The sequence below is a fragment of the Oncorhynchus kisutch genome, linkage group LG29 (genome assembly GCF_002021735.2).
Source record: "Oncorhynchus kisutch isolate 150728-3 linkage group LG29, Okis_V2, whole genome shotgun sequence".
In the NCBI taxonomy this organism is placed as follows: domain Eukaryota; kingdom Metazoa; phylum Chordata; class Actinopteri; order Salmoniformes; family Salmonidae; genus Oncorhynchus; species Oncorhynchus kisutch.
The window spans coordinates 7,450,566-7,464,588 of NC_034202.2; the positions used below are offsets into that span (position 1 = coordinate 7,450,566).

A 14,023-nucleotide genomic window follows, 5' to 3' on the forward strand; every position below is an offset into this window, starting at 1 on the left:
TATTTACCACCACAATCAGATGCTGGCACTAAGACCCCACTCAGTCAGCTGTATAAGGAAATAAGCAAACAGGAAACCACTCACCCAGAGGCGGCGCTCCTAGTGGCCGGAGACTTAAATGCAGGGAAACATAAATCAGTTCTACCAAATCTCTATCAACATGTTAAATGTGCAACCAGAGGGCCAAAAAATGCTATGTGTACAAAGCTCTTCCTCCATTTGGTAAATCCGACCACAACTCTATCCTCCTGATTCCTGCTTACAAGCAAACATTAAATCAGGAAGCACCAGTGACTCGGTCTATTAAAAAAATGGTCAGATGAAGCAGATGCTAAACTACAGGACTGTTTTGCTATCACAGACTGGAACATGTTCCGGGATTCTTCTGATGACATTGAGGAATACACCACATCAGTCACTGGCTTTTATCAATAAGTGCATTGAGGACATCGTCCCCCACAGTGACTGTACGTACATACCCCAACCAGAAGCCATGGATTACAGGCAACATTCACACTGAGCTAAAGGGTAGAGCTGCCGCTTTCAGTGTGCGGGAGTCTAACTCGGAAGTTTACAAGAAATCCTGCTATGCCCTGCGACAAACCATCAAACAGGCAAAGCATCAATACAGGGCTAAGATTGAATCATACTACACCGGTTCCGATGCTAGTCGGATGTGGCAGGGCTTGCAAACTATTACAGACTACAAAGGGAAGCACAGCCGCGAGTTGCCCAGTGACACTAGCCTACCAGACGAGCTAAATCACTTCTATGCTCGCTTCGAGGCAAGCAACACTGAGGCATGCATGAGAGCATCAGCTGTTCCAGATGACTGTGTGATCACGCTCTCCGTAGCCGACGTGAGTAAGACGTTTAAACAGGTCAACATACACAAGGCTGCAGGGCCAGACGAATTACCAGGACGTGTGCTCCGGGCATGTGCTGACCAACTGGCAGGTGTCTTGACTGACATTTTCAACATGTCCCTGATTGAGTCTGTAATACCAACATGCTTCAAGCAGACCACCATAGTCCCTGTGCCCAAGAACACAAAGCGTCTGTAGCCATGAAGTGCTTTGAAAGGCTGGTAATGGCTCACATCAACACCATTATCCCAGAAACCCTAGACCCACTCCAATTTGCATACCGTCCAAACAGATCCACAGATGATGCAATCTCTATTGCACTCCACACTGCCCTTTCCCACCTGGACAAAAGGAACACCTATGTGAGAATGCTATTCATTGACTACAGCTCAGCGTTCAACACCATAGTACCCTCAAAGCTCATCACGAAGCTAAAGAACCTGGGACTAAACACCTCCCTCTGCAACAGGATCCTGGACTTCCTGACAGGTCGCCCCCAAGTGGTGAGGGTAGGTAGCAACACATCTACCACACTGATCCTCAACACTGGAGCTCCCCAGGGGTGCGTGCTCAGTCCCCTCCTGTACTCCCTGTTCACCCATGACTGCATGACCAGGCATGAGTCCAACACCATCATTAAGTTTGCAGACGACACAACAGTGGTGGGCCTGATCACTGACAACGACGAGACAGCCTATAGGGAGGAGGTCAGATACCTGGCCGGGTGGTGCCAGAATAACAACCAATCCCTCAACGTAACCAAGATTAAGGAGATGATTGTGGACTACAGGAAAATAAGCACCGAGCAGGTCCCCATTCTCATCGACGGGGCAGGTTGAGAGCTTCAAATTCCTTGTTGTCCACATCAACAACAAACTAGAATGGTCCAAACACACCAAGACAGTCGTGAAGAGGGCACGACAAAGCCTATTCCCCCTCAGGAAACTAAAAAGATTTGGCATGGGTCCTGAGATCCTCAAAAGGTTCTACAGCTGAAACATTGAGAGCATCCTGACCGGTTGCATATCTGCCTGGTACGGCAATTGCTCGGCTTCTGACCGCAAGGCACTTCAGAGGGTAGTGTGTACGGCCCAATACATCACTGGGGCAAAGCTGCCTGCCATCCAGGACCTCTACACCAGGCGGTGTCAGCGGAAGGCCCTAAAAATTGTCAAAGACCCCAGCCACCCCAGTCATAGACTGTTCTCTCTACTACCGCATGGCAAGCGGTACCGGAGTGCCAAGTCTAGGACAAAAAGGCTTCTCAACAGTTTTTACCCCCAAGCCATAAGACTTCTGAACAGGTAACCAATGGTTACCCAGACTATTTACATTGTGTGCCGCCCCCAATCCCTTTTTTACGCTGCTGCTACTTTCTGTTTATCTTATGTGCATAGTCACTTTAACTACACATCCATGTACATACTCCCTCAATTGGCCTGACCAACCAGTGCTCCCGCACATTGGCTAACTGGGCTATCTGCATTCTGTCCCATCTCCTGCTGTTCCGTTTTTCTTCCGTTGAAGGAGAGGCGGACCAAAATGCAGCGTGGTTATTTTGATTCATCTTTAATAAAAGATAAACACGAACAATACAAAACAAGAAACGTGAAAACCTAAACAGCCTTATCTGGTGCAAACAAACACAGAGACAGGAACAATCACCCACCAAACACTCAAAGAATATGGCTGCCTAAATATGGTTCCCAATCAGAGACAACGATAAACACCTGCCTTTGATTGAGAACCACTCCAGGCAGCCATAGACTATTCTAGACAACCCCACTAACCACAATCCCTTGACCTACAAAAACCCCAAGACAAAACACACCACATAAAATAACCCATGGCACACCCTGGCCTGACCAAAATAATAAAGAAAACACAAAATACTAAGACCAGGGCGACACCTGCCATCTCCTCCTTTTACACTACTGCTACTCTCTGTTCATCATATATGCATAGTCACTTTAACCATACCTACATGTACTGTACATACTACCTCAATAAGCCTGACTAACCGATGTCTGTATAGAGCCTTGCTACTCATATTTTAAAATGTATTATTACTGTTGTTTTATTTCTTTACTTACTTACACACACACACATACATTTTTTTCGCACTATTGGTTAGAGCCTGTAAGTAAGCATTTCACTGTAAGGTCTACACTTGTTGTATTTGGCGAACGTGACAAATAAACTTTGATTTGATTTAATTTGATGCTTGGGGTCATTGTCCATTTGGAAGACCCATTTGCGACAAAGCTTTAACTTCCTGACTGATGTCTTGAGATGTTGCCGCAATATAGATCCACATAATTTTCCTTCCTCATGAAGCCATCTAGTTTGTGAAGTGCACCAGTCCCTCCTGCAGCAAAGCACCCCCTCAACATGATGCTGCCACCCCCGTGCTTCACGGTTGGGATGGTGTTCTTCGGCTTGCAAGCCTCCCCCTTTTTCCTCCAAACATAACGATGGTCATTATGGCCAAACAGATCTATTTTTGTTTCATCAGACCAGAGGACATTTGATTTGCACTTTTCGCACCAAAGTACGTTAATCTCTAGCAGACAGAACGCGTCTCCTTCCTGAGGGGTATGATGGCTGCGTGGTCCCATGGTGTTTATACTTGCGTACTATTGTATGTACAGATGAACGTGGTACCTTCAGGCGTTTAGAAATTGCTTCCAAGCATGTAGCAGACTTGTGGAGGTCTACAATTATGTAAATTCGCCTATCAGAAGCTTCTAAAGCCATGACATCATTTTCTGGAATTTTCCAAGCTCTTTAAAAGCACAGTCAATTTAGTGTATGTAAACTTCTGACCCACTGGAATTGTGATACAGTGAATTATAAGTTAACTAATCTGCCTGTAAACAATTGTTGGAAAAATGACTTGTGTCATGCACAAAGTAGATGTCCTAACCGACTTGCCAAAACTATAGTATGTTAACAAGAAATTTGTGGAGTGGTTGAAAGACAAGTTTTCATGACTCCAACCTAAGTGTATGTAAACTTCCTACTTCAACTGTGTATATAAAAAAATATATCAATCATTCTGACAGTAACTCCCCTTTTTAATTTGCACATGTAGCAAGCCAAGTGTTTGACCAATCTACATTGGTATGGGTGAGTCTTCATGCATCGTGCATCTAGTTCAAAAAAGTTAAGGGAAATCAGGTCAGACTCTTGATATGGATGGAGAGTGAGTATGTTCTTCAAGATGGATAAAGACAAGGCCAGACCAAGTGGTGCACGAAAACAATGCAGGAAATCGTTACCTGATCAAGGTCGTGCCAAATGACCGAATTACCAACTCGTCCTCAACCGACGAAACACCATCGCAGGCAGAAGCTAGTAGGCTTAGTTATGTAGCAGCCTACCAGTCCCGACCATTACAGGTGCATTCCTCCTCCTATTCGTCCTGTCCTCGAGAACAGTGGCAGTTCCTCTAGTGAGAGTGCCAGCCCTCCTCCTCTTCCTCTTCGTCCTGTCCTCGAGAACAGTGGCAGTTCCTCTAGTGAGAGGGCCGGCCCACCTCCTCCTCTTCCTCTTCGTCCTGTCCTCGAGAACAGTGGCAGTTCCTCTAGTGAGAGTGCCAGCCCTCTTCCTCTTCGTCCTGTCCTCGAGAACAGTGGGAGTTCCTCTAGTGAGAGTGCCAGCCCTCCTCCTCTTCCTCTTCGTCCTGTCCTCGAGAACAGTGGCAGTTCCTCTAGTGAGAGTGCCAGCCCTCCTTCTCTTCCTCTTCGTCCTGTCCTCGAGAACAGTGGCAGTTCCTCTAGTGAGAGTGCCGGCCCACCTCCTCCTCTTCCTCTTCGTCCTGTCCTCGAGAACAGTGGCAGTTCCTCTAGTGAGAGTGCCAGCCCTCCTCCTCCTCCTCTTCGTCCTGCCCTCGAGAACAGTGGCAGTTCCTCTAGTGAGAGTGCCAGCCCTCTTCCTCTTCGTCCTGTCCTCGAGAACAATGGGAGTTCCTCTAGTGAGAGTGCCAGCCCTCCTCCTCTTCCTCTTCGTCCTGTCATTGAGAACAGTGGCAGTTCCTCTAGTGAGAGTGCCAGCCCTCCTTCTCTTCCTCTTCGTCCTGTCCTCGAGAACAGTGGCAGTTCCTCTAGTGAGAGTGCCGGCCCACCTCCTCCTCTTCCTCTTCGTCCTGTCCTCGAGAACAGTGGCAGTTCCTCTAGTGAGAGTGCCAGCCCTCCTCCTCTTCCTCTTCGTCCTGTCCTCGAGAACAGTGGCAGTTCCTCTAGTGAGAGTGCCGGCCCACCTTCTCCTCCTCCTCCTCTCCCAGAAAACTAAGCTGATGACTGCCGGAGACCCAGCGGCAGCTCATGAGAGCAACCCCCCTTCTGTGAACACCGGTAAGCCTACGATTGATGAGACGGATGGCCCTGTAGGCCTATAGCTTCATGAAACATAAACGGCAGGCTTAACATGAGATAATGACAACCACATCATCTGATAGCATATCGATAGGCAGCTGCGTAAACGTTGCAATTTCAGAACCATGGACAGCGATCGATAGTATATGCTTTGTGAGTGGCTGAAGCGGTTAAAAAAAAAATAGGGAGGGGAGGGCCCAAACTCTGACTTTGCGGTGGACGAGAAACTACGCTACGCCAGTGACGCACGCGCACGTGCACACACACAAAACGCAGTCGGTCTTGACCTTTGCTGGGTCGTTTAGGTATTCAGTGAAATGATGGTGAAATAAATCAAGTTAAAATGGAAAAACCAATCAATCTCTCTCCCTCCTCCCCCAGTATGTGAACCCGGCATTTGAGTGTATGATGGGTTACCACAAGGGAGAGTTGATAGGGAAAGAGCTGACGGAACTCCCCAAGAGTGACAAGAACCGAGCAGATCTTCTAGACACCATCAACACCTGCATCAAGAAAGGAAAGGTGAGAGAGCATTAGACACTGAAAAACCTTGGGACCTCATTGAAGAACATCCAACTATTCATCTAGATTTTTTTCCTCCTGTGTTTTCTATTCAGTTGTCCGATTGTAATTCTCTAGGAGTGTTATGGTGTCGCCTGACTGTAGCTTTCTCTAAGTCTAGGAGTGGCAGGGGATCTACTACGCCAGGAGGAAGTCGGGTGACAGTATACAGCAGCATGTCAAGATCACGCCTGTGATTGGCCAGGGAGGGTAAGTCACTGCCTGCCCCTTCCACTTAAATAACAGAGTTGATCAACTCTGGCAAGCCGCTGTCTTCCTCAGTAGATGTGTGTGGGTGAAATCACTGGGGAAGCCAAGCCAATCAAAAAGCCAAAAAGCCAAATTGTGTTGTTTCCTGTATAATCCATTCGTTCAGACTCCACCGTGATATACAATAAGGTCATGACAACAAACAGTCACACAGTGGCGGCATGAATTCAACTACACATACGTTTGTTTCATCACAAAACCAGAGAGCAACATCTTTCCGGTGAATTCCACAAAGCAAATATTGCAGATTTTGTTACATTACAGCCTTAAATGGTTATTTTCCCTCACCAATCTACACACAATACCCCATAATTACAAAGCAAAAACAGGTTTTTAGAAATGTTTGCAAATCTATAAAAAGTCATATACACTACCGTTCAAAAGTTTGGGGTCTCTTAAAAATGTCCTTTTGTCCATTAAAATAACATCAAATTGATCAGAAATACAGTGTATTGTTACTGTTGTAAATGACTATTATAGCTGGAAACGGCTGATTTAAAAAAAAAATTGATATCTACATATAGGCCCATTATTAGCAAACATCACTCTTGTGTTCCAATGGCACGTTGTGTTAACTAATCCAGGTTTATCATTTAAAAGGCTTGATCATTTGGATCATTAGAAAAGTATTTAGCAATTATGTTGGCACAGCTAGAAACTGTTGTCCTGATTAAAGAAGCAATAAAACTGGCCTTCAGACTAGTTGAGTATCTGGAGCATCAGCATTTGTGGGTTCGATTACAGGCTCAAAATGGCCAGAAACAAATAACTTTCTTCTGAAACTCGTCAGTCTATTCTTGTTCTGATAAATGAAGGCTATTCCATGCGAGAAATTGCCAAGAAACTGAAGATCTCGTACAACGTTGTGTACTACTCCCTTCACAGAACAGCGAAACTGGCTCTAACCAGAATAGAAAGAGGAGTGGGAGGCCCCGGTGCACAATTGAGCAAGAGGACAAGTACATAAGAGTGTCTAGTTTGAGAAACAGACGCCTCACAAGTCCTCAACTGGCAGCTTCATTAAATAGTACCCGCAAAACACCAGTCTCAACCTCAACAGTGAATAGGCGACTCCTGGATTATGGCCTTCTAGGCAGAGTTGCATAGAAAATGCCATATCTCAGACTGGCCAATAAAAAGAAAAGATTAAGATGGGCAAAAGAACACAGACACTGGACAGATGAACTCTGCCAAGAAGGCCAGCATCCCGGAGTCGCCTCTTATGTAAATAAGGTATTTCTGTTTTTTAATTTTAATACACTTGCAACAATTATGGGGTTTTGTGTGTAGATTGATGAGTATTTGTTTTTCAATTTAATACATTTTATAATAAGGATGTTATGTAACAAAATGTGGAAATAGTGAAGGGGTCTGAATACTTTTTGAATGCACTGTATATGCTTAGTTTAATACACTGGAAACAAAGTTTAAGATACCAAAAACAATTTAGTCCTATCAATGTTTCTAAATATCATGTGCTGTCTGTGTGTGTGTTTGTGCACAATTGAAAAAATGAAAGGCTTTTGTAGACTAGTTGAATGCCAATGCCATCCTCTTCTCTTTCATGTTGGCAAAATGGTCTATGGCTCTGTCATACAGTATGCTTTTAGTTTTGTTTTCATTGGCTACTTAGCTGAAATGCTTGCGAGCCTAACTTCCTCTCATGGGCAGCAATGAACCAGCTAAGTTAGCTAGTTAACGTGATGGTACTTGCTACTTCTAGGCTACATATTGAACTTCAATCGTCTCAGGCCAGTGTCACAACATATTCATTTATGATAAGATCAGAACCGCTGTCTTAATCGTTTGGCGTATAAAGAGAATTAAGTCAAAACCACAAGTCCAAATCCACATCTCCGTCCATGGCTTAGGAACGGTCCGGTTTTGCAAGCTAACTACTGCAGGACATTAACACAAGCAGACAAGAATGATGACATGTTGCTTAGGATGTGATTTGATTGGTGCGAAGCCAAATCCAAACAGGTCTCCCTTGGGGGTTGTTTTTCTGCGCCAGGACAACCCACAGTTGAGCTCAACGCTGATTGGCAAATTATTTTAAAATAGTTTTTCAAGGGAGGCCAAATGCTTGCTGGCATCAATCAATCGAATGCTACGGTGGCAACATGTCATACTCTTTTGTTCCAGACAGCATCAGATACATGGGCTACACATACTGAGACAGAGGGGCGCTGTTTCCCTCACTCGGATGATTTCTCCGGTGAGATTCTGCCACTTGCGAATTGACAGAAAATGATGAAAGCACAGAGAGACAAACGATCATTTTATTTTTGGGGGTCAAATATTTGTGGAAGCCTGGCTTCTCTTGGCATCCATGAATACACGCCACTGGTCTTCCTTCTAGGAGGACCGCTTACAGTTAATTGGTTGTTAACTGTTTTTTAACTGGTTACTAACTGGTTGTTTAAATGGTTAACTGGTGGTTGACAGGTTGTTAACTGGTAACTGGCTACATATGGTTCCCAATCTAATATGCTTTTCTTTCAATCTCTTTACAGAAAGATCCGCCATTTTGTGTCCATCAAGAGGCCCCACAGTGACAACAACAAACAGGTGAGCCATGCAGCCAGAAGTTAGATAAACAATAATGAAAATTATTTTTATGTTTCATGTAACCAGAGCAGTCAAGGTGGTCTTAATCGTTGGTAGATAGCTACATGACCTATTCTTCAACTATGTCTACATAAGAGAAATATATACCCCGTCAAGAAAAGAAAAAAACACTTATTGATCTCCCCTTTTTTTCTGTCAAGTATAACTCATATGGCCTCAAGGTTTTGTGGATCAATGGCAGCTCTATGCTGTATGGAAGGCAGGTGGTGTTTCCTGTGCTTTTCCCTTATATGCTAACATTGTAGCTATATGGTACACATGCAACCTCAAGTGGTTCAGGGACAGCCCTATGGTAGCCATGTGAAGACCATTTTTCTACTACTGTATGATGCCTTTCATTGCAGTACAATGTGTATGGAAACTGCTCTGCATCCGACCGCAAGGCTCCCTGCCATCCAGGACCTCTATACCAGGCGGTGTCAGAGGAAAGACCTAAAAATTGGCAAAGACTCCAGCCACCCAAGTCACAGTCTGTTCTCTCTGCTACCGCACGGCAAGTGGCACCGTAGCAACAAGTCTGCGACCAAAAGGCTTCTGAACAGCTTCTATCCCAAAGCCATGAGACTGCTGAACAGTTCATTAAATGGCTACCCAGACATTCTGCTTTTCACCCCCTACCTAAATGTGCATAGTACTTTCATCAATCATCGAAACGACATGTACATATTACCTCAATCAATCTCCCCAACTACCTTGTACCTCCTGCACTGACTCAGTACCAGTGCTCCTTGTATATAACCCGTATATAGCCTTGTTATTGTTATTTTATTGTTACTAGTTTCTTTTGCTCTATTTGTTAATATTCTTACTTTTTAACTGCATTGTTGGGAAATTGACTCGTAAGTAAGCATTTCACGGTAAAGTCTACACTTGTGCGTTACAAATTTCATTGAATTTGAATTTGTTGGCCTCAAGTGTTCCGTACCAGTCTGACGGACAGTACTATGCTATGTGGTAGTCATTGCTTGTCCACTCTACTGTGTATGTACAGTACCATGTGAGTAAGAGAAGGTGTCTAATGACTGTGTAAGTTGCTTTGGCATGCTAGCATTGTTATTGCATTTATGGCATCTGTAGTCTATAGTGGCCTGTATTGTTTTGGCTTGCTCACGAGCACGTGGTGCTCAGTAGGGTTGTAGGCTAAGAGCTAGTGTTCATGCTAAGCTAAGCTAGCGCTAAGCTACAATAAGCATCCCCTGCTAAGGCCTGAGAGGGCTAGCAGCCAGACACCGCCAGAGCTATTAATACCTTCAGGCCAAGTTAGCTGCTCTCTGACCTGTGCTACGCTAGGCTAGCTAGACACTGCCTTTCATCTGCTGTCTCTGACTAGCGGTGAGTCCAATGTTTCCATCTGCGTGCCAAAGCAAAGCACTGTTCTGTTTTCTCTCCTGACTCTTATCCTTGGGAATCACTAGGTTGTCTCCGGTCCTACATGTGACAGATCTCCACATCCTATTTGTTTAGCATTATAACATTTAAAAGAGATTTGTTTTTCATCTCAATGGGGGACAGTGGGTTAAGTTTAGCTATTTTTTTTTAGCATTACCATGCTGAAACATGAGGTGATGGCGGTAGATGAATGGCACGACAATGGACCTCAGGATCTCGTCACGGTATCTCTGTGCATTCAAATCGCCATCGATAAAATGCAGTTGTGTTCGTTCATTATTCCTGCGCATAAACCCACCACCACCATGGGACACTCGGTTCACATCGTTGACATCAGCAAACCGCTCGTCCACACGGCACCATACTGCCCGGTACAGTTGAAACCATAAACCCACCACCACCATGGGACACTCGGTTCACAACGTTGACATCAGCAAACCGCTCGTCCACACGGCACCATACTGCCCGGTACAGTTGAAACCCAGGATTCATCAGTGAAGAGCACACTTCTCCAGTGAGCCAGTGGCCATCGAAGGTGAGCATTTGCCCACTGAAGTCGGTTACGACACCAAATTGCAGTCAGGTTAAGACTTTGGTGAGGATGACGAGCCCCCAGATGAGCATCCCTGAGACGGTTTCTGACAGTTTGTGCAGGAATCCTTTGCTTGTGCAAACCCACAGTATCATCAGCTGTCCAGGGGGGCTAGTCTCAGATGATCCTGCAGGTGAAGGCGTCAGATGTGGATGTCCTGGGCTGGTGTGTTTACACGTGGTCTGCGTTTTTTTGAGGCAGGTTGGACGTAATGCCAAATTCTCTAAAATAACGTAGAGAAATTAACATTCAATTCTCTGGCAACAGCTCTGGTGGACATTCCTGCAGTCAGCATGCTAATTGCATGCTCCCTCAAAACTTGAGACATACAGTGCATTCGGAAAGTATTCAGACCCCTTGACTTTTTCCACATTTTGTTACGTTACAGCCTTATTCTAAAATAGATTTTTTTGAATTACATCATCAATCTACACACAATACCTCATAATGCCAAAGCAAAAACACATTTTAGACATTTTTGCAAATGTATATATAAAAAAACTATCACATTTACATAAGTATTCAGACCCTTTTCTCAGTACTTTGTTAAAACACCTTTGGCAGCGATTACAGCCACAAGTCTTCTTGGGTATGACGCTACAAGCTTGGCACACCTTTATTTGGGGAGTTTCTCCCATTCTTCTCTGCAGATCCTCTCAAGCTCTGTCAGTTTGGATGCGGAGTGTCGCTGCACAGCTATTTCCAGGTCTCTCCAGAGATGTTCGATCGGGTTCAAGTCCGGGCTCTGGCTGGGCCACTCAAAGACATTCAGAGACTTGTCCCGAAGCCACTCCAGCTTTGTCCTGGCTGTGTGCTTAGGGTCATTGTCCTGTTGGAAGGTGAACCTTCGCTTCAGTCTGAGGTCCTGAGCGCTCTGGAACAGGTTTTCATCAAGGACCACTCCGTTCATCTTTCCCTTGATCCTGACTAGTCTCCCAGTCCCTGCCGCTGAAAAACATTCCCACAGCATGATGTGGGAATTCCAGGTTGTAAGGCAACAAAATAGGAAAAATGCCAAGGGGGTGAATACTTCGCAAGCTACTGTATTTATATATATTTGAAACCATCATGAAACCTATACCACAATCATTTCATTTGACTTTGTGAAAATCCTTCTTTTTTTTTTTACCTAACTTTTTCCATGTGGTTTCTTCCTTCACAGACTCCATGAAATTATAAATATTTGGTCAAATTATGAATGTTGTGTATGGTTTCCTAGAAACACGTGTGGTTCAATTCACCCCTTTGGCTCAACTTACCCCACTCTCCCCAAAAGGTAGAGGATACATAGAAGTAGAAATCAAGTGATGTGCTGAGCACTGCTGACTAAGGGAAAAGTCAACTCTGGGAAAGAACTGAAAATAGCTCACCCATCTCCTCTTCATTGCAGTGTGATTTATGACGTTGCCCTATCATCCCTTACAGTACTTTTCTGATTTGGAATCCTTGAGGCCAACTGTTGTCAAGACAGCAGTGTTGTACTTCCAGAAACATTCCTTACCTCAGGACACTTCAACGGGAGACTATCCAGTGAAATAAAGAGAAAAGGGAGCAGTCTGTTTCTGCGTAGACCTGGATAGATTTATTGACGACTCATCCTGAATGGAGAAGAATTGTTAGTGGGCGTGGCGTTTGGCCAGAGCGATGTGGATGGGTAGCCAGGCAGAGTTGCTTTGAGCACGAATCAGAACAACTCCTCTTTCTGGTCTTTCCCAGCGGGACACTTGGCCGATGTCCCTAGTCTGCATGTTATAGTCTAGTTGTTGAGTAGAGAGCAGGGTCTGTAAGTAGACCTTCACCCTGTAGGACCTATTTCTATTTAACTGCTCCCCCCCTCTGCTCTCTCTGTCTATCATTCTCATCACATGCACTGCCCCCCCCTCCCCCTCTCTCAATTCAATTCATTGCCAAAGCAAGTGAAGTAGATAATATACAAAAGTGAAATAAACAATATAAAATGATCAGGTAACATTACACTCACGGAAGTTCCAAAAGAATAAAGACGTTACAAATGTCATATTATGTATATTTACAGTGTTGTAACGATGTGCAAATGGTTAAAGTACAAAAGGGAAAGTCAACATAAATATGGGTTGTATTTACAGTGGTGTTTGTTCTTCACTGGTTGCCCTTTTCTTGTGACAGCAGGTCTCAAGCTGCTGTGATGACACACTGTGGTATTTCACCCAGTAGATATGGGAGTTTATCAAAATAGGGTTTGTTTTTTATTTCTGTGTGGATCTGTGTAATCTGAGGGAAATATGTGTCTCTAATATGGTCATACATTGGACAGGAGGTTAGGAAGTGCAGCTCAGTTTCCACCTCATTTGTGGGCAGTGTGCACATAGCCTGTATTCTCTTGAGAGCCACGGCTGCCTTTCTCAAAAGCAAGGCTATTCTCACTGAGTCTGTACATAGTCAAAGCTTTCCTTAAGTTTGGGTCAGTCACAGTGGTCGGGTATTCTGCCACTGTGTAATCTCTGTTTAGGGCCAAATAGCATTTTAGTTTGTGTTAATTAGTTTTGTTCGTTATTTCCAAAATAATTGTCTTTTTGTTTTCTCATGATTTGGTTGGGTCTAATTGTGTTGCTGTCCTGGGGCTCTGTGGGGTCTGTTTGTGTTTGTGAACAGAGCCCCAGGACCAGCTTGCTTAGTGTACTCTTCTCCAGGTTCATCTCTCTGTAGGTGATGGCTTTGTTATGGTAGGTTTGGGAATCACTTCCTTTTAGGTGGTTGTAGAATGACGTCTCTTTTATGGATTTTGATAATTAGTGGGTATCGGCCTCATTCTGCTCTGCATGCATTATTTGGTGTTCTACGTTGTACACGGAGGATATTTTGCAGAATTCTGCATGCAGAGTCTCAATTTGGTGTTTGTCCCCTTTTGTGAATTCTTGGTTGGTGAGCGGACCCCAGACCTCACAACCATAAAGGGCAATGGGTTCTATAACTGATTCAAGTACTTTTTGCCAGATCCTAATTGGTATGTCAAATTTTGTGTTCCTTTTGATGGCATAGAATGCCCTTCTTGCCTTATCTCTCAGATCGTTCACAGCTTTGTGGAAGTTACCTGTGGCGCTGATGTTTAGGTCGAGGTATGTATAGTTTTTTGTGTGCTCTAGGGCAACGGTGTCTAGATGGAATTTGTATTTGTGGTCCTGGCAACTGGACCTTTTTTGGAAGAACATTATTTTGGTCTTACTGAGATTTACTGTCAGGGCCCAGGTCTGACAGAATCTGTGCAGAAGATCTAGGTGCTGCTGTAGGCCCCCCTTGTTTGGTGACAGAATCACCAGATCATCAGTAGACATTTGACTTCAGATTCTAGTAGGGTGAGG

General features: G+C 44.5%; 1 protein-coding gene across 1 annotated transcript in view; it reads left to right on the top strand.

The window, feature by feature from the left end:
- The window catches only part of LOC109874287 (high affinity cAMP-specific and IBMX-insensitive 3',5'-cyclic phosphodiesterase 8B), a 105,512-nt gene that overhangs the window by 62,478 nt on the left and 29,011 nt on the right, over window positions 1–14,023 (top strand). The window contains exons 8-10 of the mRNA XM_031809542.1: window positions 5,624–5,764; window positions 5,925–6,013; window positions 8,590–8,644. Of these exons, the coding sequence (XP_031665402.1) occupies window positions 5,624–5,764; window positions 5,925–6,013; window positions 8,590–8,644 (285 nt within the window). The remainder of the gene's footprint in view (window positions 1–5,623; window positions 5,765–5,924; window positions 6,014–8,589; window positions 8,645–14,023) is intronic.